Source organism: Hibiscus syriacus, unplaced genomic scaffold, assembly GCF_006381635.1.
Source record: "Hibiscus syriacus cultivar Baekdansim isolate YM2019G1 unplaced genomic scaffold, ASM638163v2 tig00117010_pilon, whole genome shotgun sequence".
Lineage (NCBI taxonomy): Eukaryota > Viridiplantae > Streptophyta > Magnoliopsida > Malvales > Malvaceae > Hibiscus > Hibiscus syriacus.
Genome location: NW_024063522.1, coordinates 118997 through 145899, shown reverse-complemented (window position 1 = coordinate 145899; position 26903 = coordinate 118997). Strand labels below are relative to the sequence as shown.

At 35.9% G+C, this 26903-nt stretch overlaps 1 protein-coding gene, 1 long non-coding RNA gene and 1 pseudogene across 2 annotated transcripts; 2 read left to right on the top strand and 1 right to left on the bottom strand.

The window, feature by feature from the left end:
- The first annotated feature begins 631 nt into the window (after positions 1-631).
- Positions 632-1907, top strand: LOC120195224. The gene is made up of 4 exons (XR_005523037.1): positions 632-1055; positions 1138-1433; positions 1527-1696; positions 1811-1907. It is a non-coding gene; the product is annotated as an uncharacterized LOC120195224 (long non-coding RNA).
- A 15147-nt stretch (positions 1908-17054) lies between these two features.
- Positions 17055-18552, top strand: LOC120195207 (annotated as a pseudogene).
- A 2435-nt stretch (positions 18553-20987) lies between these two features.
- On the bottom strand, positions 20988-23806 carry LOC120195223 (metallophosphoesterase 1-like). The gene is made up of 4 exons (XM_039197292.1): positions 23426-23806; positions 22363-22958; positions 21814-21900; positions 20988-21320 (listed from the first exon to the last, which is right to left on the bottom strand). The coding sequence occupies exons 1-4, from the start codon at positions 23726-23728 to the stop codon at positions 21131-21133; spliced, it is 1176 nt and encodes a 391-aa protein (XP_039053223.1). The 5' UTR covers positions 23729-23806; the 3' UTR covers positions 20988-21130.
- Positions 23807-26903: the final 3097 nt, after the last annotated feature.

Genomic DNA, 26903 nt, shown 5'->3' with positions numbered 1-26903 from the left:
AATTATATAACTATAATTAAAAAATAAATTTGGGGCTAAAAAAAGCATAACAAAATAATATTGTTTGGTTTAATTTTTTTAAAAAAACAATCTCACATGGCTAAGAACCATAGAAGATCATCCCAACTAACTTCTATAAATAATAGAGGTAATTTGTCATTCAAAATCATAGTCTTTTGGTGAGCATTGAGTGAACTATTCTTTCACTTCAATTAAGCTCGAATTTTAAGCTTCAATCGAGCTTCTAAATTTTTTTTTGAGTTCAAGCCTTTTCGAGTTCAAGTTTCAATAATATATTTCGAGTTCGAGTTGAACTTGATAATTTTTAGCTCGTGAGTTTGAGTAGAGTTGAGCTTACTTTTAAAGTTTTCAAGTTCGAGTCGAGTTCAGCAATACTCGAGTTCGACTTGACTCGTTTAACAAACGACGTCGTTTGGTTTAATTTAAAAAATAAAAAACAAAATTGGCGGTTTTTTCCGATTTTCAGCCGGTCCAGTTTGAACGGTTCAGCGGTTCCGGCCGGTTCACTAGTAGCTGCTCAACCGGTCTAGATTGAACCAGACTAGACAACAATTTTCGGTTGAACCGGCCGATTCGATCCGATTTTCAAAACACGGGAAGTCACAAAGATGAAGTTTAAAAACCCTCTCTCCTAGCCCTCATTCACATTAGCTCACTGCTGTTTCTCTTAGCAGACTCAACTCGGCCTCCATTTTCCTGTGACTCATCATCTCACCCACCAATCAAATCTTACCCATTCTGCAACAGTAGACTCTCCATCGGCCAGAGTCCAAGATCTAATCTCCAGGCTCACACTAGATGACAAGATGTCCCAGCTCGTTAACACAGCTCCGGTCATTCTCCGGTCATTCCAAGAGTTGGCATCCCCGAGTACGAATGGTGGTCTGAAGCCCTACATGGTATTGCCTTTTTCTCCACCGTACACTCAGGTATGCGTTTCAACTGAACAATTCAATCCGCCACCAGTTTTCCTCAGGTCATTCTCACTGCTGCTTCCTTCGATGTTCATCTTTGGTACCGCATTGGTCAGGCAAGTATCTAATTCGAAACACAAAGACCCTTCCTTTTGCTTTTATTTACTACTTATTAATTTTTCAGTTCATTGCTTACGGGCAGTTGGAAGGGAGGCTAGAACAATATACAATGCCGGACAAGGAACAGGGATGACGTTTTGGGCGACAAACATTAATATATTCAGGGACCCGAGGTGGGGAAGAGGGCAAGAAACACCAGGCGAGGATCCTGTTGTCACGGGGAAATATGCAGTCTCATTCGTGAGAGGGAGACAAGGGGACACTTTTAAAGGAGGGAAACTTGGTGAAGATCTTCAAGCTTCAGCTTGTTGTAAGCATTTCACAGCTTATGATTTGGATAACTGGAAAGGAGTGAACCGATTTGTCTTCACTGCATAGGTAAACATAAACTCTGCTTGGGTTTGAATGGTTTGGAAGATCCCCTTTCTATTGATTATTTATCTGCTACTCTTTCCTTTTTTTGGATTTCAGGTTAGTCAACAGGATTTAGCAGATACATATATGTCTCCATTTCGGAGATGCATACAAGAAGGGAAAGCCAGTGGCATAATGTGTGCTTATAATCTTGTTAATGGAGTCCCCAATTGTGCAGACTACAATCTCTTGTCCGAAACAGCAAGAAGACAGTGGGGTTTAAACGGGTAATAATGACAAACTATTGCCTTTTTTTTAATTAAAAATAACAGTGTTAATGACACAAAAAGACAGGTTAATTCAGGCAGATGACTGTTTTTTCTTGATTGAAATATAACCAGGTATATAACATCAGACTGTGATGCTGTCTCCATCATTCATGAGGAACAAGGATATGCCAAGTTACCAGAGGATGCTGTAGCTGATGTTCTTAAAGCCGGTATGAGAATAGATTTGTTTCCATTAGCACACATGTATTTTGAACACTCATACTGGTTTTTAGTAATCAAAAGCTTGGCAATATCAGGACAAAAAGGAAAATATGACAAAAAAACAATGCATAAATTTCTAAAACTGGTTCTTGTTTGTGTATGAGCTAATTGACGTAACCGGTTTTCGTCCGGATACGAAATTTTTACTTGGCGGGAAAATGATGTGAATAAATGGTTTTAAAATATTTTGGGAGTCGCCATCGGCCTTTTGGGTCAGGTAGGTCGAATACCTAAAAATTAGCTTTTAAAAGAGTTTTTAAGAAAACATCAGTTAAAAGATAAACTGGTATGCGTTTTAACCAAAAATTCGTTCTTTTTAATAATAAAAAAGAATTCGTGGTCGATTACGTTTGGGGAAGGTTTAGCACCCCACAATGCCCAAAATTGGTACTTATTAATTATAAATTGTCTCTATTATTGAAAATTTAAAAATTTAAAATTATATTTAATTTGTAATCATGTTATTTCAAATTTATAATTTTAAGAAAATATATTAGTTTATATATATATATATATATATATATATATATATAAGATATTTATTTATTTAGAAATATCAGAAAAGGGCTTTTAGGTACATTAAGACAGCTTATTTCTTAAAAATAAATATTAATAAAACATTTCTATTAATATATATATTTGATAAAAGTAAAATATTTATTTAAAAATATCAGAAAATGGACATCCAGTTGCTTTAAGAATGCCCTTTCTTAATATTGAAAAATAAATATATATTTAAAATATTATTTTTCTAAGAAAATAATTTAAATAAAATAATATGTATTTTCTGGTTTTTATAAGTAGAATATTTATTTATTTTTAAAATATCAGAATAGGACATCTAGTTTCTTTAAGACTGTGCTTTTCTTTAATATTAAAAATAAATAAATATTATCAATTAAACAATATATATATATATATATATATATATATATATTACTAAAATAATAAAATAATAATTAAAGTAATCATTTAAACATATTAGAACTGAAATGATAATAATACAAATTAAATTACAATTAAATAGTGACTAAAACATATTAAAATAATAAAAATTAAAATTTTATAGCCCTTATTTATAGTATTATAAAAATATAATTACTAATGATGTAATTAACCCTAATTATTAATAGGTGATTAAAATGATAATTATTAAAATTAAAGGTTCTAAATCGAATAATAAAAAGATCTAACTGCTAATAATGTAATTTAGCCTTATTTAATTAATTCGGGTTAAAATGATAATTACTAAACTGTAAGGGACTAAATTAGGTATTTACCTTAAATAAATATATATGCAGATTATGACTAAAATAAAATAAAATAAAATTAGGAGATTAAATTAAAAGGATTAGCAATTAATTCATGTGACTAAATTGTAATGTTACGAATCTGTAGGTGTTGCGGAAATGATTTTCCCAAAAGGGAAATTACACATATACCCTCCCTCAAAACGGCGTCGTTTGGGAGAGGGTATAAATACCCTAAATCCGGCCTAAAATGGCCATCTCCTCTCATTTTCATTTTTCGGCTTCTCTCTCTTAGAGAGAGAAGCTCTGTTTTCTCTCTAAAACAGAGAAGGAGACCACCGGCCGACAGCCGTGCTCCGGCGTCGGTCACCACCACCGGCCACTGTCACGGTGGCCGAAAAATCCCAAAATATCCCAAAATGGAGCTCTAAACCCCCTAAAGCCGAACCTAGCCCTAGTTTTCCTTAAAAATCTCCTAATCGGAGTAAATGAAGAAAACAAACCGACGATTTTACCTTGGTTTTTACACAGTTTCCGGCTATGCTTGGGCTTCCCGAGGGTAAGTCTTTTCCTTTCTTCTATCTTTGTTTTCGATTCGCTGCTATGGGTGTTGTTTGGTTCGCTGTTGTGGTCAGTTCTTCGTCTCTCCTCTCTTTTTGCTGTCGATTCTGTTTTGGTTGCTATGTTCTTCGTTCTTGCTCGCTGCCTTCTTCTTGTTTGCTGACTTCTTCTTGTTTGCAGGTGAACCGAGGCTTTATAGTCTCGATGACGCTCTCGTTGGACCGGTCCCAAAGGGATTTCTCGGTGAGTCACCGAACTATGTGGTGACTCACCCCATAGTTGCGACGTGGATGGTCGTTAAGGTCTTCTGGAGGCTTCTGGTGAGGGCGGCAGCAGCTGGAACGTCGTCGTGGGGCGGTTGGAAGCAGAGGCGCCGCCGCGTGGTCCCTAGGGTATCATCACCCTATGGTTTGTTCTGGATGCGTGTGGGCCGTTGGATCTGGGGCGGCTGGCTGTTGATGAGATGATACAAACCCTGTATCATTAGGGTTAGGTTTAAGCTTGGGCCTGGACCGTTTTGGGCCATCCGAGTTTTGTAAAATGGGCCAGATTTTGGGCTTTGTAATATTTATTTAATAATAATAATAATAATAATAATAATGTATAATAATAATAATAATAATAAAAACAAACTGAAAAATTAGCGTCTACAGCTGCCCCTCTTTGCTTATTCTTGTGTTAACAAGAATAGAGCAAAGACGAAAAAGACAATAATTTTTCATTTGGTAGGATGGAAATGTTTGAAAACATCATGCACTGAAGGTCTTACAGATGACCCGAAGGCTTTGAAAACATCATGCACTGAAGGACTTACAGATTACCCGAAGGTTTTGAAAACATCATGCACTGAAGGGCTTACAGATGACCCGAAGGTTTTGAAAACATCAAGCACTGAAGGGCTTACAGATGACCCGAAGGTTTTGAAAATATCAAGCAATGAATGACTTATAGATGACCCGAAGGTTTTGAAGACATCAAGCACTGAAGGACTTACAGATGACCCGAAGGTTTTGAAGACATTAAGCACTGAAGGGCTTACAGATGACCCGAAGGTTTTGAAAACATCAAGAACTAAAGGGCTTACAGATGACCCGAAGGTTTTGAAGACATCAGGCACTGAAGGACTTACAGATGACCCGAAGGTTTTGAAGACATCAAGCACTGAATGACTTACAGATGACCTGAAGGTTTTGAAAACATCATGCACTGAAGGGCTTAAAGATGACCCAAAGGTTTTGAAAACATCAAGCACTGAAGGGCTTACAGATGACCCGAAGGTTTTTGATAACATCATGCACTGAAGGACTTACAGATGACCCGAAGGTTTTTTGAAAACATCATGCACTGAAGGACTTACAGATGACCCGAAGGTTTTTTGAAAACATCATGCACTGAAGGACTTACAGATGTGGGAAATAGTTTACTAAGTAAGAAACTACGAAAATCGTTTTCTTACTATTCAACAATTTCATTTTTAGAAAAGATTAAATGAGAAACTTAGGAAAGCGTTTTCTCATTGTTTTTTTAAATAATATGTTGATTGGGTAACATGCCCCAATCTCAAGATAATGCTCTACGAAAATCGTTTTCTTACTATTCAACAATTTCATTTTTAGAAAAGATTAAATGAGAAACTTAGGAAAGCGTTTTCTCATTGTTTTTTTAAATAATATGTTGATTGGGTAACATGCCCCAATCTCAAGATAATGCTCATTCTTGTGGATTGCGTCCATCTCTTCTTCAGATGTTTGCGTGATTCATGTATTTGAGGTTTTGAATTCTACCTTCTTCTTGTAAGGTATGAATCTTCTTGTTCATACGAAGATCTGAAAAAGACCTTATGTTTGAATGCAACCAGATGTATCAATGTAATGCATTATCTATTGTACAAATGATGTTCTTATGCATGAATGTTGATGCATTCTTCATTTGACTTCAAAGTGATGAACGTGGTCTTCCTTCACTTCATTATTTATTTCTAGGGTTACCTCCGGATATCAGTGTAGCAACTTATGCCATAAAGCTGAAGAACCATTTGATCAACTGGTATCTTTGTATATTCTTTGTTTGCATTAAAATCTCAGAAGAAATGTTTCATGTATGGAACTCTTGCCGTAGTCAGAACTATGACCTTGATGCCCCATTTTGTCTTTGATAACATCAGCTTTCTTTATCTAGACTTGTATAGAAATTCAATAAAACTTTCATCTTTGAAAAGAGAATCTATCATCTTTGAAGTGTGTATATGTAGATATGCCTGACTCAGCAGGGATTAATTAGGAGATCAGCGTCTGTTCTGATTTGACTCTTGAAACAGATCTTAAGGAGGATTTATCCTAATTCCTTTCATGTCTCCACATATAATTGGATCTCGAACAAGGTAACTTGGACCGTCGAGATGCTTAATAACAACCTGTCGTTCAACCTTAGTTGGCTTCACTAGTTTCTTGTTTAAAATTTTCAACTTCCCTTTTGTGGAAAGAAATCCTCATCATATCTCATTTCTGACCTTGGGGTTGAAAAAGACAATTTTGATCTTGGATTAACAAATGGAAAACATATGATCGCAACATTGGTTTAGCATTAGAATAACTGGTTCATAAAATGCTTGACAACATATTCATCCAGCTATGGCTTTTACTTAGATGTTCGTAAACATTTGACAACACATTCGTCATTTGTTGTGGTTTCTGCTCGGATTGATGTTCAGGGAAACTCTTTGCACAGTGTTCAAAGCTTTTGTATGATGTCATCAAACCACTTGAGAACAAAACTCAGTTGGGATACAAATGAGTTGCTGGCGTGTTTCATGACCAAAAAGTTGGTCAAATTCACAAGATGTGCTAGTGTCGAATTGAATAAGAGACACCGAATGATCTTGATATTATCTCGGACAAGGGCAAAGTGTGATATCGATCACGATTTCTTCTATGATGAGCGTTGTATGAAGTAAAACCATATCAACTATAGGAGCCATGTACAAAATGATATCCATGGAATTCTTGCCCCTGGGGATGAAACGCACATGATAAAACCAAATGAATGAATACTCAGTTCAGCCTAAATGACAATGATAACCTCAATAACAATGGGAAAGAGCAATATACGTAAGCCGAGCCTCTTTATTCAATGTTATCAAAAAAACTGATGTGAAAAACAACTTCGGAACCCCAACAATATAGTTAAAACTAACTGTCAGGAATTTCAAAGAAATATTTTCAATCATCACCGATGCAGAGAAAGCAAAATTCAAAGCCGAGATTTTGAAGCACTGAACCCTAGATCAAATAGTCTGCCTGGGGACCATCTTTATCTATACAACCATGATGTAGCTTAAAGAACACGCTGTCATGTGACACATGGTTAAGAAGATTGGGTATTTGAAACCATACTTGCTGAGTAGATATATGTTCAACAATAATACCCTGATGCAACTACCTGATGAACGAAGCAATCACGTATAATCAGCTCGACTGTCACTGCTTCACCATTTTCATTCTTCATACCTTTCTGTCTCATTGGAAATATTTGCTCAAGTCAATGATCTTTCTGCAAAATGATATAGGCCTTCAACATACCCCAACATTGGCTAATACAAGCATTCAAAATGCGTCAACATTCTTCATTCTGATTGAAAGAGGCTTTCAGCATGCGCATGCCCCAGCATTTGCTGATATAAATGTTCAAAATACATCAACATTATGATTCTGATTGAGAGGGGCTTTCAGTATGCCCTAGCATTTGCTTCTTGTTAATCTGAGCCTTCAAAATGCCACACATGGATCTGTCTGAAGTAACCTTTAAAATACCCCAACATTTGCTGATACAGGTGTTAAAATGCATTCACATTATTTCTTGTTGAGATGAGCCTCCAAGAATACCCAAATATTCATATTACTATAAGCCTTCAAAATGCCCCACAATTCTATTCCTGGTTGAAATGGGCTTTCGAGATGTCCCGCATGGATCTGTCTGAATTGGGCCTTCACAATGCCCCTGACATTCTAAATTGTAAGGCTTACTTTCAATGTTTGTTTGACTTGAATATCATGATCCCCACAAGGTCCAATTTTGACAATGCACTGTGGTGTGTACTTGTGGTTTTATCCATGCCTCAAATATGTTTATCTTGAATATTCTCATTATGGTGTTACAAAACAACATTGTTTAAGTAACTTGAGGAATGCTCTTCATGTTGTCACGAACTTAAGAAATAATCAATCATTCTGACAAAAATGTCTGAGATATGTGCCTCTTCTGAATGAGGTGACCATTTTCTGGATCTGAAGGGGTCTTGTCAGACAGAGTGGTATAAATCGCTTTGTAATTCATTCCAGGCTGACACAATGAACCTTGTTTTCAGTGAAGGCTATTATGTAATATACTTTTGCACGCAACATGTTGATTCTGATAATTACTCATCTGATTATGAAGCGATCTTTCAGAATGATTTCATAGATATTGATAGTTCTTCTGATACCAAGGAAATCCTAAATTCTGATTCTGATGAGGAGAATAAACTGTTATACTTGACGAAAAATGGGGAACTCAGAGGTTGAGGCTTCAATAGCCATGGAGAAATATGATCCGGATTCATCAATTGTAGAGTTGACATATTTTATATGTGCTGCTCAAATGGTTAAGGCTGCTGACACACTTCTTTCGGTAGAAGATAGGAAGCCATTATGCAATGACCCTAATTACAATAAATGGCAAAACTCGGGCTATGATTTTTGTAAAGGAAGAAGCAGAGGAAGCTTGAAAGGAAGTTTCTCAATGAAGACGATCATGTAGTTCATCTTCTAAATCTAATGATTGGTTTTGGGGTTCTTACCAAACCATATCATATAACTCAAAGAACACTTTCAGAAGATGCTATTGGGCTTCCTTATTTCTACTTCGAAAATGTGGCACTTGCTCCAGTTGGTGTTTGGACTGAAATGTCACGGTACTTATACGATGTAGAACCAGAATTTGTAGATTCAAAGTATTTTTGTGTCGCTGCACGAAAAAGGGCTATATTCATAATCTGCCAATTGAGAACAGATTTCCTCTTATTCTGCTTCCTCCACGCACCATACATTAAGTTTTTCTATTAACAAAGAAAATAGTGGCCTTTTTGGGATCCAAGAACAAAATTGAATTGTTTACAAACATGTATAGGAAGTGCCAAATTTACAAAAAGGATCTGTAAGGTTCCTGAAGCTTATGACGATGAGCCACCTTCGAATGTCCAAAAGTATGTTCTTGATGAGTGCCGAAAATGGAATCTAGCATGGGTTTGAAGGAATAAAGTTGTTCCTCTTGAACCTGATGAGGTGAAAATGCTTCTAGGTTTCCCTAAAAACCATACACGAGGAGAAGGATCTGCTAAAGACATGTTCTCAGGTGGTATCAATGTTCTGTCTCTTTTCTCTGGAATCAGTAATGCAGAGGTTGCCTTTTACTGTCTTGGCATATCCTTGAAATGTGCAAGAACTGAATGGTGATCGGTTGGAGTAATTGATGAGTAGATTTAACGGACTCGACCTTGTTGTTGGTGGCATCTAGTGTAACAACCTTACTGGAAGAAATAAACATCATTAGGATGAACTAGAAGATTTTGGTTGGTGCATTTCTCTTGCAATGACTGCTACAGTGGCTGCCTCTTCTGATGCTTCAAGATACACACTGTCATATCCCACTCTTCCCGAACCATGGAAAGGTTTAGTTGAAATGGGTTTCAGTATGTCCTTTTAGAATAAGGTAATCATTCTTGATAAGTTGCTGATAATGTCAAAAGAGAGCATCATAAGTTAAATTCTCCAAACTTTCTGGCTTCTCAGACCACTTGATTTCAAAAGTGTTTCATCATTTTAGCCTAACTTATTCATTCTCTTCAATAGAGGTAGAATAGGCAACAACTTGCTTCAAGGACCTTCCTCATTTGAGGCTGTCCTGTTTGAAAATGTTTTTTCTCCTTTCTTTATCGAATAATGAAAGAATTTTGTAAAGTATTGCTTATCACAGGTTCACAATAGAATCAAATCATAAGACATGAAATTAATGAATATCAAATAAATCAACTACTCTTTTAAATCATTCAAAAATCATAGTCATATGGAAAGTGTCAAAATTATTGACTGATTTAGGGTGTAGGTTGATTCTGGTAAAGTAAGGTCTCTCAGGTTGGTCAAGCATATATGTCTTCTTTGAGATTCCACTATCTTGAAGGAAGGGTTGTTATGCTCATCTGATGGAGATACTTCTTGGTTCCCGAATCTCAAGAACGTCTTTAGGATGTGTGGTGCTTTATCAAGAGCTTAAGATCGTCTCTTATGTCGTTGTTGCACCATTCAATATTCGAGCCGCCTTTTCAGGTTTTCAACTCGAATCCTTCTTTGGTTCCAAGATGTTATTTAAAAATTTACATCTTGAACCCCCCTTTTATCATTTTTCATATCATGTATTAAAGATTTTAAAAAACAATTTTGTAAATAAAAATCAATCCTGAGAGGCGGAATGAAATCTGAAGATAGTCCCTTTCACATAGAAATCCATGTATGATTAGAATGGACTTTTCAGGTACGTAACGTAGGCCATGGCTTATGGTTACGAAAGAAAGGGATAAAAAGGCCCAAACAAGTGTTTTAAGGGTAATTAAACCAAGGATCAATTCATTATGATGCCTTCAATCTTCCCTTGCTTGACTTGGATCTGCTTTGTTGGGGATTTTTCCATAAGATTTATTCATCTCCCGCATTTCTTGTGCTTCTTGTTGAATATGAATCTTTAAACTTATTGTACTTGATCAACCTTGAAGCTTGAGGCTCAATGAGTTACCAATCATGATTCAATTTTTTTCCTTTTTCTTTTTATTTTTATTTTTTTGAGTATATGACTTCAATTGCTTTGAGAACCTCATTTTCCTCTTATATTTCGAAAATTTTTTCATTATTCTTGAATGGATTGATCTTCAAGCACTTTGCATTTGATCTACCTTGTAGTTCAAAACTCTCTTCATTTCATGAAGATTTGCCTTCGTAATTGACAATATTTATTCCTGTGAGCATAAATCCTTTTTCTTGCCTTCCAAGGTGGAGGGTGATCCTTGGTTAAGGATGAATCAGAAAAAAAAATATTATAGGCTCAAAAGGGGACAACAAGGGATATATATACATATATTTGAAAGGATAAATGAAACAATGTCGTTCGTCATCTCATATACAGAAGCCTTTGTAAAAAGAATTATCCCCAGGGGGATGAATATTCAAGATTAATCTTTATTTACATGAAAATGTAATTAATGCATGACTTAATTATTCGAATCAATCCATTTTTTCTTCTTTTTCTTTGAGTATACCCCAATCACTCGAAATTATATTCGATAAGTTGATCCATAATGCCTCATCTCGTCTCTTCTTACAGGAAGATTCACAGATAATTTGAAAGTTTGGTTCTTTTGAAGTCTTTTGGTTCATGATGGTTTTGTATATGGAAGGACAAAGGTATGACTTTGGAAGTCGTGTATATAGTGGAAGGTAATGAACCCATCAACTCTACCGGATAAGGTAAATATTTGGATTTGATGTCTCAAAAACAGGTAGAGACATGACTTTAAAGTCTCAGATAAATGTATGTGAGGATTTGTTTTTTTGTAAGGATCAAGTAATTGGCGTTGTTTGGGATACGGAAGGTATAATTTTACCATTTGCCAAAGATCTATAATTCTTGAAAAAGAATATTTAATATACTTGATACTAAAAAATTTCAAGATTAAAATTTAATTCCTTGTTCATAACCATAAAAGCAACACAAGTTTATTTATTGCACAAAAAGCGGAGAAAGGAACAAAAAAAAACAAGTTCAAACAAGATGCTGAAAATAGAAAAGTACTACAGTGGTAGATAACACTTCCACTTGTTTATGCATCATTACTCCTCTAATGTTGGGTGTGTAATATGATCAAGGTCATTATCCTCATTTGCCCCCCATTTCTTGATTATTTCTTGTGTCAAGACTCCTTTGTCAACAAGCGTCTTTATTTGTTTTAACAGTGGCCAACAATTCTCTATTGAATGCCATTTCACCCCCAAGTGAAAAATTGCATAAACTATTTTGATCATAGCAATGGGCAAAAGGGTTTGGTGGTACTTTCGTTGGTTTTGGTATAATGTATCGACCTTTAACCAAATGAGGGTACAAGTCTGAAATATAAGTTTGGAACACTTCCAAAGTTTTTCTTGATCGCATGACTTTCTTTGGCCGATTTGAACAAATACTTGCTCTTTTTCTTTTGCAATTGCAGGACTCTGGATGCGACACTCATTCACATTATCAAGTTTTGCTTTTTGATCCGTCGGGCTCTTGGATGTGACTTTTGATTTTCCTTCGTTGACTACATTTTCAATTAATCCTCCACTTATCACAAGATTCTTGAATTCCTTCGTCGGATTTGCCTGCATTAACTCGAAGAAAGGAGCGGGAAGGGAATCACGAAACATATGTGATATCTCTTTTTCTAACATGGGAGGTTGAACTTGTACTGCTACTCCTCTCCATCTTAAGGCATACTTCTTAAACCCTTCATTGGCTTTTATCCTTAATCCTCGAAGATCCATACGTTTTGGAGCTAAGCTTTAACATATCGATATTGTCCAAGAATGCATTAGCTAGATCAACCCATCTTTTAATCTGCTCTTGGGTCAACTGATTATACCAAACTACTGTTGGTCCAATGAGGCTATTATGGAAGGAGTGAATTAACATATCATCAGAACTTAAATATCCTTCCATTTTTCTACAAAATATTCTGAGGTGGATTAGGGGACAACTAGTGCCGTTGTATTTCTCAAAATCTGGCATTTTAAATTCATGGGGAATAACCAAGTGTGGAACCAAGCTGAGCTCTCTTGCTTCTAATTCTTTGTGGGAGGCATTAACACTTTTCATATTTCTGATTGCTTCATCCATCTTCTTGAATCTTTCCTCATACTGTGAATAATTAACGAGGATATTCCTTAGGTTCGAGTGGGATGCCCCAGGGTACGTTATCATTCTCGACTCTTCAATCTGACAACATGGCTGCTCTTTATCAGTTATTATCTATTCTTTATCAGATGTCATCCCCTGAATAATTTGATTTGATCCATCTGGTACTGAATCTGATGCTTCTTTCCTTATATCTTGAGGTAACCCTGTCAATTGTTCTGGCCACTGAACTTATAGTCCCTCATAAGATTGCTCCATTGTTTTCATGATGATGGTACAATAATATGAATGAATGATCTCAATTTTACTGTTACAAAACCTTTCTTGAATTATTTACATGTTTTTATAATTAATGTATATAACAATACTTAAATAATAAATGTAATGTAAATGCAAAAATGTATAAAGTTAAAAATAAGAATGCAAACTGTGCAATGTAAAAGCATACATAAAAGTATGAATACAAAATGAAAATGCAAAGATGTGAAATGCAAATGCATGTATGAAAAGGTGTTACTCAAGAGTGATCATCTTAGAACAAATTTCATTGAACATAAAAGTTTCCGTGCATTAAACAAAACTTTTACATGTAGGGGATGGCTTTTACTCCTAATTTCTCTATTTCCCTTAAAAGCCATTTTAACTTCCACTCATGTTCAGTTGTGGAGTTCTCAATCTGCCTTAACTGTCTCGTGAAACCAGCTAAGTCCACCATTTCCTGGGTATCTCTAGACGATTTGTGAATACGAATGATGATTGTCTGTAATTTCTCCAATTGGTTAAGATCCGAAGTTCCTTGTATATCTGAGATTGCAGGATTATGTTCATTGACCTTTATTTGTGCAGGAATCTCTTTTCCTTTGGCCAAAACAAATAGTATTCCCATCATCTTGGACATTTGCTCTCTTATTTCTCGTATCTCCTTTTGCTCTTCAATGGGCATACGATCTTTGGGTGCATAGCTCTCATCTATTCTTGGAGTTCCCTCAGGATGCCATTTCCTTGGCCGCGTCATATTTTGTTTGATCATAAAACTTTTTGTCCATTTATGAAGTCTTTCCAATTTGATGAACAGTCTTTCAAGTCAACACCTTTTGGTTATGCCATGATCATGCAATACATACAAAAGAATATAAACAAATTAGAGCAATGTAACATGTATGGAAAAAATAAGAAAAAAATAGAATAGTTAGTACCAACTAATGGAAGGAAAAAGATTTTATCTATCAAGGTATAAATCCTAACCTCATGCTTTCTAGTTTCATTCTTTGTTTGGAAAAATTAACCTAACTGCATGATTTCTAGTTCGCATGCATTTATTCAGAGAGAAAAATAATAAATTAAATAAATTAAAAGCTAGAGCTTATTTCTCCTTTGTGTACACCTACGGAAAAAGGTTCAGTACTGTCTTAGATCAGGAGAATTTCTAGGGTTTATTATATGCAGTGTTTCAGTTCTAGGAGTAAAGGTACTCGAACTGTCCTTGTTGATGCCCCCTTAGGCTGCCAAACCCTCAATCCTAGTCCATTATAGACTTAAGCGGATCAAGTTCAATTCGAGGGGACACATTTCCCTATGCTTGACACGGAAAATAAATTCTCACGAAGACATAGAGCATATGAACCCCGAAAGCTACTTGCTAGGTCTGACACGGAGAATAAATTCTCACGAAGACGTCGCTTTCACTCCCACTTAAAAGGGACAAGCTTGATTAAAAAGCTTATGTTATGCAATGCATGTGTTGTGTGTGAGGAGAAATGTTCAAACTTCTGACAGAAAAATAAATAATGAAATAAAATACTTGAAAATAAAATGAAATATTAATAAAATAGTATACATATAAATATTATGAAAATAATAAGTATATATAAAAATTTTGAAAAGAAAGAATTAAAAATTAAATATATAATTTTTAATTTCTAATTAATAGAGACAATTTATAATTGATTTTAAAGCTTGACCAGAGTCCCCAGCAGAGTCGCCAAGCTGTCGTAACCGGTTTTCGTCCGGGTACGAAATTTTTACTTGGCGGGAAAATGATGTGAATAAATGGTTTTAAAATATTTTGGGAGTTGCCATCGGCCTTTTGGGTCAGGTAGGTCGAATACCTAAAAATTATCTTTTAAAAGAGTTTTTAAGAAAACATCAGTTAAAAGATAAACTGGTCTGCATTTTAACCAAAAATTCGTTCTTTTTAATAATAAAAAAGGATTCGTGGTCGATTATGCTTGGGGAAGGTTTAGCACCCCCACAACACCCAAAATTGGTACTTATTAATTATAAATTGTCTCTATTATTGAAAATTTAAAAATTCAAAAATATATTTAATTTGTAATCCTGTTATTTCAAATTTATAATTTTAAGAAAATATATTAGTTTATATATATATATATAAGATATTTATTTATTTAGAAATATCAGAAAAGGGCTTCTAGGTGCATTAAGATAGCTCATTTCTTAAAAATAAATATTAATAAAACATTTCTATTAATATATATATTTGATAAAAGTAAAATATTTATTTAAAAATATCAGAAAATAGACATCCAGTTGCTTTAAGACTGCCATTTCTTAATATTGAAAAATAAATATATATTTAAAATATTATTTTTCTAAGAAAATAATTTAAATAAAATAATATGTATTTTCTGGTTTTTATAAGTAGAATATTTATTTATTTTTAAAATATCAGAATAGGACATCTAGTTGCTTTAAGACTGTCCTTTTCTTTGATATTAAAAATAAATAAATATTATCAATTAAACAAATATATATATATATTTATTTATATGACTAAAATAATAAAATAATAATTAAAGTAATCATTTAAACATATTGGAACTGAAATGATAATAATACAAATTAAATTACAATTAAATAGTGACTAAAACATATTAAAATAATAAAAATTAAAATTTTACAGCCCTTATTTATAGTATTATAAAAATATAATTACTAATGATGTAATTAACCCTAATTATTAATAGGTGATTAAAATGATAATTATTAAAATTAAAGGTTCTAAATCGAATAATAAAAAGATCTAAGTGCTAATAATGTAATTTAGCCTTATTTAATTAATTCGGGTTAAAATGATAATTACTAAACTGTAAGTTACTAAATTAGGTATTTACCCTAAATAAATATATATGCAGATAAGGACTAAAATAAAATAAAATAAAATTACGAGATTAAATTAAAAGGATTAGCAATTAATTCTTGTGACTAAATTGCAATGTTACGAATCTGTGGGTGTTGCGGAAATGATTTTCCCAAAAGGGAAATTACACAAATACCCTCCCCAAAACGGCGTCGTTTGGGAGAGGGTATAAATACCCTAAAACCGGCCTAAAATGGCCATCTCCTCTCATTTTCGTTTTTCAGCTTCTCTCTCTTAGAGAGAGGAGCTCTGCCTTATCTCTAAAACAGAGAGGGAGACCATCGACCACCGTCACGGTGGTCGAAAAATCCCAAAATACCCCAAAAGGAGCTCTAAACCCCCTAAAGTCGAACCTAACCTTAGTTTTCCTTAAAAATCTCCTAATCGGAGTAAATCAAGAAAACAAATTGATAGTTTTTACCTCGGGTTTTACACAGTTTCCGACTATGCTTGGGCTTCCCGAGGGTAAGTCTTTTCCTTTCTTCTCTCTTTGTTTTCGATTCGCTGATATGGGTGTTGTTTGGCTCGCTGTTGTGGTCTGTTCTTCGTCTCTCCTCTCTTTTTGCTGTCGATTCTGTTTTGGTTGCTATGTTCTTCGTTCTTGCTCGCTGCCTTCTCCTTGTTTGCAGGTGAACCGAGGCTTTATAGCCTCGATGAGGCTCTCGTCGGACCGATCCCAAAGGGATTTCTCGGTGAGTCACCGAACTATGTGGTGACTCACCCCATAGCTGCGACGTGGACGGTCGTTAAGGTCTTCTGGAGGCTTCTGGTGAGGGCGGCAGCAGCTGGAACGTCGACGTGGGGCGGCTGGAGGCAGAGGCGGTGCCGCGTGGTCCCTAGGGTATCATCACCCTAGGGTTTCTTCTGGATGCGTGCTGGCCGTTGGATCTTGCCAGATCCAACGGCTGTGATGCTAAGGCGACTGGCTGTTGATGAGATGATATAAACCATGTATCATTAGGATTAGGTTTAGGCTTGGGCCTAGACCGTTTTGGGCCATCCGAGTTTTGTAAAATGGGCCAGATTTTGGCCTTTGTAATATTTATTTAATAATAATAATAAATAATAATAATAATAAATAATAATAATAATTATAATAATAATAATAAAAATAAAAACAAACTGAAAAATTAGTGTCTACACTAGTGGCATCATTTCAACATTTTGGTCCATGAATTTACGGGAATGGATGTCAACTGTGGCAACTATTTGAAGAACTACACCAAATCAGCTGTCAAAAAGAGAAAATTGCCTATATCTGAAATAGATAGAGCCCTCCGCAACCTTTTCTCTGTTAGAATGAGGTTGGGGCTTTTCAATGGCAATCCAGTTAACCAGACTTTTGGCAAAATTAGTTCAGACCAAGTCTGTTCCCAAGAGCATCAGAATCTTGCTCTCGAGGCTGCTCACAACGGCATTGTCCTTCTAAAAGAACAACAAACTCCTCCCATTTTCCAAAGTGAAAACTACTTCCCTTGCAGTAATAGGCCTTAATGCCAATTCTGCAAGAACACTACTTGGCAACTATGCAGGCCCTCCTTGCAAAACCGTTACACCTCTGCAAGGGTTTCAAAATTATGTTAAGGACATCAGGTGTCACCCAGGTTGTAATGCAGTTAACTGCTCTTATCCTTTGACTAATCAAGATGTGAAAGTAGCAAAAGGAGCAGTATATGTGGTGCTGATGATGGGATTGGATCAAACCCAAGAGAGGGAAGAACTCGATCGTGTAGACTTGGTTCTGTCGCCAAAGCAGCAGAACTTGATATCCACTGTCGCAAGAGCTGCTAAGAATCCGGTTGTTTTGGTGCTTCTTTCTGGAGGTCCAGTAGACATAACCTTTGCCAAATATGATAAACACATTTTAAGTATTCTATGGGCTGGTTATCCCGGTGAAGCTGGAGGCCAGGCATTAGCAGAAATCATATTCGGTGATCATAATCCCGGTGAACTCTCACTCAGAGCATGTATGCTAACAGAAGTCGGATGACATTCTTATACCGATGATAAATTTAAGAAAGTTATACGATTCATATATATTTCTATACAGGAGGGAGGTTACCAGTAACTTGGTATCCCCAGAGTTTCGTTAAAGTACCGATGACAGACATGAGAATGTGTCCTGATCCATCTTCAAGCTATCCTGGACGTACTTACAGATTCTTCCAAGGACCAAAGGTTTTTGAATTTGGTTATGGTCTCAGTTACTCAAACTATTCGTATGAATTTCTTCCAGTGGCACAAAACAAGGTCTACTTAAACAAGTTAAAGTCTCCAAAGGTTGAGCTTGAGAACTCGAATGCTTTCAAATACATACCAGTTTCAGAGATAGGAACAGAACTTTGTGATAACAGAATCGCTGTCACAGTTAGAGCTCAAAACCATGGGGATTTGGCCGGTAAGTATCCACTTTTTCTTTTTGTCAGGCGAGAAAAAGGAAGTAATGGAAGGCCAGTGAAACAACTGATTGGATTCCAGAGCGTTATTTTGAATGCTGGGGAAAGAGCTGATGTTGACTTTGAGTTGAGCCCTTGTGAGCATCTTAGCACAGCCTATGAAGAGGGTATGAAGAGGGTTTGATGGTTATTGAAGAAGGATCTTATTTCTTAAGCATCAGAGAGAAAGAATCAGGGGTCAAAGTCGACCTATGATAAAAAGAACTAGCTCCTCAAAACAGAGGAAATTTTACAGAATGAACCACTGTTGTCTATCTATAGTTCTGCTATCAAATAAAAAAAGCCATCTTGTCTCCTTTGAAAATCATTCTCTGGCAAAGTTATGAGCAATGATTTTGTATTCCCTACAATGCTTTTTCTTCATCTACAAAAATACGAACATATTAGCAAAAAAGCATTGCGGTAAAAGAATGAGAACCAGAACCTCAAAGCAGTAACCTTAGAAATCTGATGTGTCCAAGGTATCTGTCACATCACCACTCTGATTAAGCTATCACTCTCACAGCATTTTTGAGTTCTTGTTCACAAATATTTTGGTGATTGCCTTCATCAATTACCACTTCTGCACTTCCTCAATAGAAAAATCCATGGGTGTAGTCGAGTTTGTATGGTCGGGATATGAAAATGGTAACATGCTTGGATTGGTAAACAAATAGATAGCTTGGGTGTGATTATGCATGCTCTTCTCTTAGTGTTCAAGGAATCCATGTCCATTACGATCAAGTAGCAATATCCTGTCAGTCTAGACTTTGATTTGTAAATACAATCATACATTTGATAATTTTGTACAAAGCACAAAAACACAAAACATTAATAAATAAAAAGTGTAATAAACAGTGAGCTTTTCAGTTTTAATTGACGACACAGATCAGGTGGTGTTATGGGAGTTGTTCAAACCGAAGAGATAATCTGAAATTGTTGCTCACAAGGAAGCAAAAGAAGTCCATTACCTGCATTCAAGCATTGTGAAGATGACGCCAGCTAATCTTGAGATTCTTTTTTATAATGTCCAATACATGTATCTCTTGCCAAATATGGCCTTGTTGGAAACATTTGACCAGCTATCCAGGTAAAGCTGGAAGACTTTTGTTTTTGATAGAAATAGGAGGCCTCATTAAAAACCTCCCTCATAGTAGTCCTTTACCCTAAGGCAAGAACCGACTAGCGGAAGGAGGAAAGAGTACCTCAATATATTAATGATAAACCAATTACATAAGACTTAAACACACTCCCATTACACCTGTTCTCTAAAACATACACAACAACTAAAACAAAGCTTACGATCACCCAGTCCCCTCTTTTGCTAGCTTATCAGCCTCGCAATTACAACACCTAGGAATCCACCTCACAATAATCTCTTTAACAGAAACAATAGACACAATTTCCTTAACAAAATTTGTAAGAAAAATAGGAATGAAGCTGGATCTTTAATCCAATCCACTGCTAACTTGCAATCACTTTCAATATTGAGCCTACGCTTCAATACCCATTCTGAAGAGACAAAGAGGTCGTTGCCTTTTTGATAGCTTTCAATTCTGCTAGAGGGGGTGGAGTAGACCAACATTTTCTGAAAAAGAAATAAGAATAGACCGATTCCAATCTCTGAGAATACCCCAATTCCACCAATCATCCCAACGCTACTAACAGCCCCATCAGCTGGAGGACTTAAACTAGAGAAACCATCAATTTTGGTGACCATAACCCGGGTGATCTACATCTACATTGTACTAATAGGATAGCTCTACTTCCGAAACCAAGAAGCAAACAAACAAACAAACAAACTAGGAGAGGGAATTCATTACAACTGATTAATGACTTAATGGGGATACATGTTTCAATGCAGGCAGAAATCTGCCTGTTATTAGTTATCCACAAAGTTTCACAGAAAACTAATGACCGGCTACCCTGTCCGCACTTCAGATTTTATAAAAGGCCCAGAGGTTTTCAACTTCAACTATGGGCTCAGCAACTCAAATTGTTCCTACAAATTCCTCTGTGTATTGTTATCATAACAAAGCTCTACTTCAAACATTATTCCAGAAACCATATTAAACAGGAAGGCAAAACCTATCAGATCCGTATCAGTTTCAGAGATAGACACCAAACTCAGTGAGAAGATGGCTAGAAAGCATGCAGTGTTGCTGAAGGCATGAAAAGGGGGAAAAACGAACTTGAACTTAGCCCTTGTGAACACTGAGCACCTTAGCAGAGCAATGATGGATTGATGGTTACAGAAGAGGGTTCTTTATCTTGAATGAGGAGAACAAAGACTATCAGAATTAACATCAGAAGGGAAGAGGGGATTGAAAACTAATCCAGTCGATGACTAAAGACTCTCTAATTTGAGTAGCCAACAAGCTGTGCTTCACTAGATAGGAAATTGCAAATGGCTACAAGCCAAATAGATATTGCCTTGAGCACTTCATTCAAATATAAGTTGCAAACAAATTCATTCCAATTTCAGAAACAACAATCAGCTATGCAGATAACAAAATTATGAAACTAATGGGCACTCAAAACTAGCATCAGATTTTTGTTTTGCACCTAAACAGAAACTTTGTTTAAAGCGGCCCCTGAATTTTATAAGATTATATAGTCAAATCACCAACTATGTTAATTCTGTTTGCTCAGTAAAAATGTGGCACTGTGTGAATAATGCACAACACAGAATGTTTGGGAGGTATTCTAGAAACATCAACTTAAACCTTCCAATTCTAGTGTATTTGATACTATAACAAGAATACAAACAGAACCAGAGCACAGGTATATGCTATTAGAATATGAGATTCCCTAGCGACAAGCAATATGTGACACTTACTGTACTTCTGTTCCTTTGAAAGGTTGCAACAATAAAACCTGGATCATCCCTCACTTTCCATGTCATGGCTGGGATCGTTACCTCCCGGGTCCCATCAGGGTGAGTGTGGTCACTAAATTCATGTGTGTGAGCACTAAAAATAATCCTACATACAAAAAGGAAAGGGAGCAATTGATGTCACAACATAAAATGCACTTCCATGCCAATTCTGGAAAGCATTTTATTTAGACTATAGAAATTTCTATAACAAGAAGTAAAAAATCAGAGACAAAGACAAAGATGCAAATTTGCTTCACTTCCCAAAAGTTTATAATTTAGGTAGTTACTTTATCAACATTACTTTCGTGCCTGCAGCCATATGCAAAGATGCCAGTAGGGAATAATAAGTTCTATCATGTGATATTTGATTGCCCATAATGCAGTAATTCTCCAAAGATGCATTCTAAAAGATACCAAACTTGCTCAAAGCATATAATTATGCCCAAAAAAGGGGAAATCCAAATTATTACTGGTAGTCTGTAGTTGAGCACAGTTAAATAATAGCAAAAGCAAGAAGCGTACATACAATTAGGTAACAATAGAAAGTGCAAAGATAAGCTAGAAGAAAACTCCTTGCAGATTATATAATGGATGCTTACCTAGGTTTAAGAGCATTGAAAATGTATTCAGTAGCATTTGGCGGGACAGTTTGAGATGGATCATAAGGGTCGGTCCCATAAAAGCCTCTGAAGGAAAGTAACATTTAAAGAGTTTATTAGAATGCTTGGCAGCAGAAGTAAAAATAAAAAGTTACATAGTAAGAGTTCAGTTTACACATAGCCCAGAAAGTCTCTCTTCTATTCATAAGATAAAGGAATGACATCCTAATCGAGATCTCAGAACTGAACAAAATTTTGCTTAAATTACCATGTTTAACAACACTATTCACCTCTTAATCTCCCATGATCCCACCAATAAAAGATGGTCCTGATCATGATCAACCAGTAGAAAGGTACCTCAATCTATAATTACTTGGCCACTGGCAACTGAATATTAAGAGAGTGGGTTCAATACCATATCAAAACTGTCACAAACATGCAACTTTTAACATTGAGGAAATTATTTTATGAAAAAAACGGAAAAAAGGAGACTTTCTAAAACAACGATAGACTTGTAATATAGATTGCAGACTGATAAGATAATCTTACTTTCTCTTTGTTGAAGCTGGAACATTGCCTGATGGATCAATGATAGAGTTCAAAGTACTACCTTCCACTATATGGGTCTTTCCAGACTGGTACAAGGGAAAATGTAGAAGTAGGACAGGACCTGAACTGGATTTCATAGCATTTACTCTCCCCCTAAAGTCATCAGACAGTTCCCTAAGCATGCCAAAATCATTTTTTGCTTCATCCATGCCTTTTATTTCCATTTGCAGATCCACACTTTCCCTTTCTATTACCTTCTCAACATCAAATCGAAGTTTATTGATACCACAAAGCAATGCTGCAGCATTAAGTGAAACAAAACTGATATTGCTAATTTCAAAAGCACCACAACCAGATGAATCCAGCCCTGGAAAATTCCTAGCTATCCAATTAACAGAATTTGTACAAAGACCACTACACTGTCCGATATCCCTATCACCAAGAATAACATGCAAAGGGATGTCAAGAAACGGACCCAACATGTTATGAAATTGATGAATCACCGATAACCATTTTGTTCTTGACAACTCTGACCCTTTTGCAGAAACATCACCTAAGACTAGTAGCATATCAGGGTTCAAACTCTGGAAAGATTTCTGCATTGCATATCAGCAAATAATATCAATATCTTAAAGTTCAAGTTTCAAAATAAAAATAATAAAATACACACACACACACACACACACACACACAAGCAATGCTTTAATGGCTAAGAATTATAAGCTTATTCTGTGACTAAAGACGTGTAAAATTATATCGCTATAGAACAATTACATTTAAATTACCTTATAGTTTAACTATTTCCTTTTCTTAATCAACATGATTCAGATTTTTCTAGCGTCTCTTTGCATCTATATATAATATAAGCCAATGGCAACTTCACACCTCCAATCCAACAATGCCAAGTCATGTTTCGAAACAAAATATATCATTCCCCAAAAGAATTCGATGAACCCAGAAAATAATTTCGATAGAAAAGACAATTATCGCTCAATGCATGTGAAATAAACCTCTTAAAAAATGTCAAACAGCTAAAACTAAACAGGGATTGCAAATAATTGACCTTGAAAAACTTGGACATGTAATAGTCTCTGAAATAGAGGTTTGCTAAACCAGCTTCAGAGCCGAGCAACAGCAAGTCAGCAACCATCATAACCTTGAGATCCTCAGGTGAATCTTCATTCCCGACTTGTTTATCGGGACTGTAAGCAGTGCTCGGCAGGACTTTGCAAGAAGGAAATGACACCCACTCTTCGTATATGATGAATGAGGAGATTATAATTACAGGCATCAAAGACCTCCAAGTAACTGAGACCATTTTCTTTGGTTGGTGTTTGGGCGAGGAGGGATTATATGGGTTTGCCATTGTCAATGTTGTTGACCTCACAACCCATTGAAAGAACAATAATGATTTCGGTGAGTTAAGGGTAATAATCAAGATAAACCCAAAACTAGTTTTAAATCCCTCACTGCCTTAGGGCTTACAATTTTCTCAATGTTTATTACAATTTTCTCAATGTTTATTATATAATTAAAATGGAAAATTATGAATAATCACCCAAACTATTAAATGGCTTGCTTTTTCTCTGTCGGCGCATATTAGCATGTGTAATGGGTTTTGAGACTTTGCTTCTTTCTTTTTAACCTGCATGCTATTTCTTTTGGGTTGTGATTGGAATTTTTACTCTGATCGTGCTTATGTTGGATTCGTTGTGTGGTGAACATACTGATTGGATGAAGCTTTTCGTGGCTGCATAAGAACAAACGTTGAAATACTTCCCCACGAAGAATCAGGATGGTTCGATTACTGTGAAGTCTCTTTCTGATGTCTTTGAGGAAGACATTTCAGAATGGAAATATTCATTGGTGGGTCAATTTATTAGGTATGCTCCGAATTTCAGTTCATTAAGAAGATTGTTGATATACTTTAGGGGAAATCTCGCCAGTCAAGGTTAGTCTGGCTGGTCATGGTCTTTATGTCTTATCTTTTGGTAATTCGACTGCTCGAGATTGGGTTCTTAAGAGTGGGCCTTGGCACATTCAGAACAAGCACTTATTCTTGAGTAAAAGGGAATCAAATCTTAGTAAACTTTGATTTCAATCTTGTTAAAATGCTTGTTTGGGTGCATTTATTTAATGTGGCCCTTGAGCTTTTCTCCGAACGTGGCCTAAGCTACATTGCGAGGGCCTTAGGTATCCTTTTGCACGTGAACTCAATCACTGCTTCAAGGTAGTGATTGGAGTTTGCTAAGGTTTGCATTTAAGTCTCTACTGAATTTAAGTTTCATGACTCAGTTGAGGTATTGTTAAAGGATTGATCCTCAATGAGGATTCGTGTTGAGGTTCCTTGGTTTCCTCCATATTATTTGGAGTGTAGGATGTTTGGGCATTCACTTAAAACATGCCCTAAAGTCGATATGGTGGTTGTTAATAAGTCAACTGATACTAAGAAAAGTAAGTCAATTGGTAAGAATTCTCATGTGGCTCTTCCTCTATTGAGGTGAAAGTTTATAGGGTTGTGAACTACAACCTACGAATGAGGTTTAGTGTTAGACATTTACTGCTGAGGGGTCTGTTGGTGTGGTATTCATACTTGATAATGTTGTCTTTTCTAGTGGCACAGTTAAGAGCTATAAGGGGGAAATTTAGCTCATCTTCTTCGAGGAGAAATAATAAGGTCAAGGAAAATGAGGATAGTGGCAAGGTTAACTTCACCAGTTTAAGAACAAGTTTGTTGTTCTTGCTAGTATTGGAAGTGAGAGTATTTCTCTATCTCCTGAGGTTCCTTCTTGAAAATCAAGAGTTGCTTCACTAGGAGTTGTTCATTTTCTTCATGAAATGAAGGCCAAGAAGAAGAAACACTTGGAGAAACTGGAAAAAGCTATAGAGCTTATGGGCAGTAGTGTTGGAAGTCATGATCTTAATCTATGAAGATCTACTTTTGGAATGTCAGAAGATTAAATCGTCCTCAAAAGTAGGGTAAGTTCTTGCATAGGTTGATGTTCATGATAATGTGTATTGTCTTCTTGAAACTATGACTAAAGAATGTAATGTTTGCTATTCTTGCCAAGAGGTTTGGGGATTCGAATGTAATCATTTTGTTGCTATTAATAGTCATATTTGGATCTACAACAAAGATGATGTGAATGTTGTTAGTTGTTAGGTTACTGAGCATGTTATAACTTTTAAGAGTAATGTTTGAGGGTTTGATATTTATGTTTCTACTATGTATGGTAAGAATTTTGATACTGAGCGTAGGGAGCTTTGGTAGGATCTTAGGAATGCTAGAGATATGGTTGGATCTTCTCCCTGGATCATTAGAGGAGACTTTAATATTATTGTTTCCCCCATAAAAGTTTATACTTTGATGGTTCCCCTCTCCATTTCCAGTATGAGATATTGGAATTTCGAGACTAAAGTGAGGATTTGAGTTTGTTGAATCATTTGTATGTGGGTTTTCATTACACTTGATCTAATAGACAAGATGATCACTTTCTGGCAAGGAAACTTGATAAGTTTCTCATCAATCCCTTTTGGACGATGGCTTTTACTAAGTTCCTTGTTGAGTTCCAGGAGCCTCGGGTGTCTAACTATTGTCTTGCTTTAGTTTGTCTTTTGAAGGATGTTCTTGCTACCAAACCAAAAAGCTTTTAAATTCTTCAACTTCTATGTTGAGCATTATGCCTTATTGTCAACGGTGGCTTCATCTCCCCTTTCCTTAATTCAGAAAGTTTAGAATTATTTTGTGAACCTTATGAAGTTCAATGACCAACTTGAGAATTTAACCCTTTTCCTTAAATCAGAAAACCCTACCCCTACTCAATTACATCTCCCACTACTCTCTTTCTTTTTTTTTTTCTATTTTAAAAACCCTAGCACCGTACCCTTATTTCTCTCTTCATCATCGTCGCCTTTTACTTGCTTCGTCACCGTTAAACACACAAGGTAAGTCGTTGGTCATTGCTTGTTTTATCCTCGTCGTCGTCGTTGAGCGATGTGGGAAAAGACCGCGACCTTAGCTCGTGAATCTCCATCGTCGCCGTTCATGGCTGAGTTCGGGGATGTGTACACAGAGAATGATCGCGCTGACCAAGAGAGGGTTATCCTGGACACCGTTGGTCGTACGGGGCCTCTATGGTTCCATTTTGTGCTTTTTTCCCTTTGCTGTCTTCTTCCGTTAGAGTTGCTACCGACCATTTTAGGATATGACAAGGTCGACCGTGAATCTTTCATTTAGTGGATATGTTGTCGGTGCATCCTCTTCACCGACAGCCTTGTTTAAGCATTCTGACATATTATTATATTTAAACCAAAGCTGTTGTTGGTTCCCCGATCGAGTCAGAAATAATTTTAATTACGTCATTGAATATTATTTCGTAATCTAAAATTATTGAATTGAGTTTTTGAAGCAGATGTCATAATTTTTGTAGGATACATTGATTTGGAACTGGAATTACTACCTCCGCCACTGCTATCGTTACCCTCAAACTTCGAATTAAACCGTATTTCTCGTTTAGAACAAATTGGTTCAGGTCGAACCA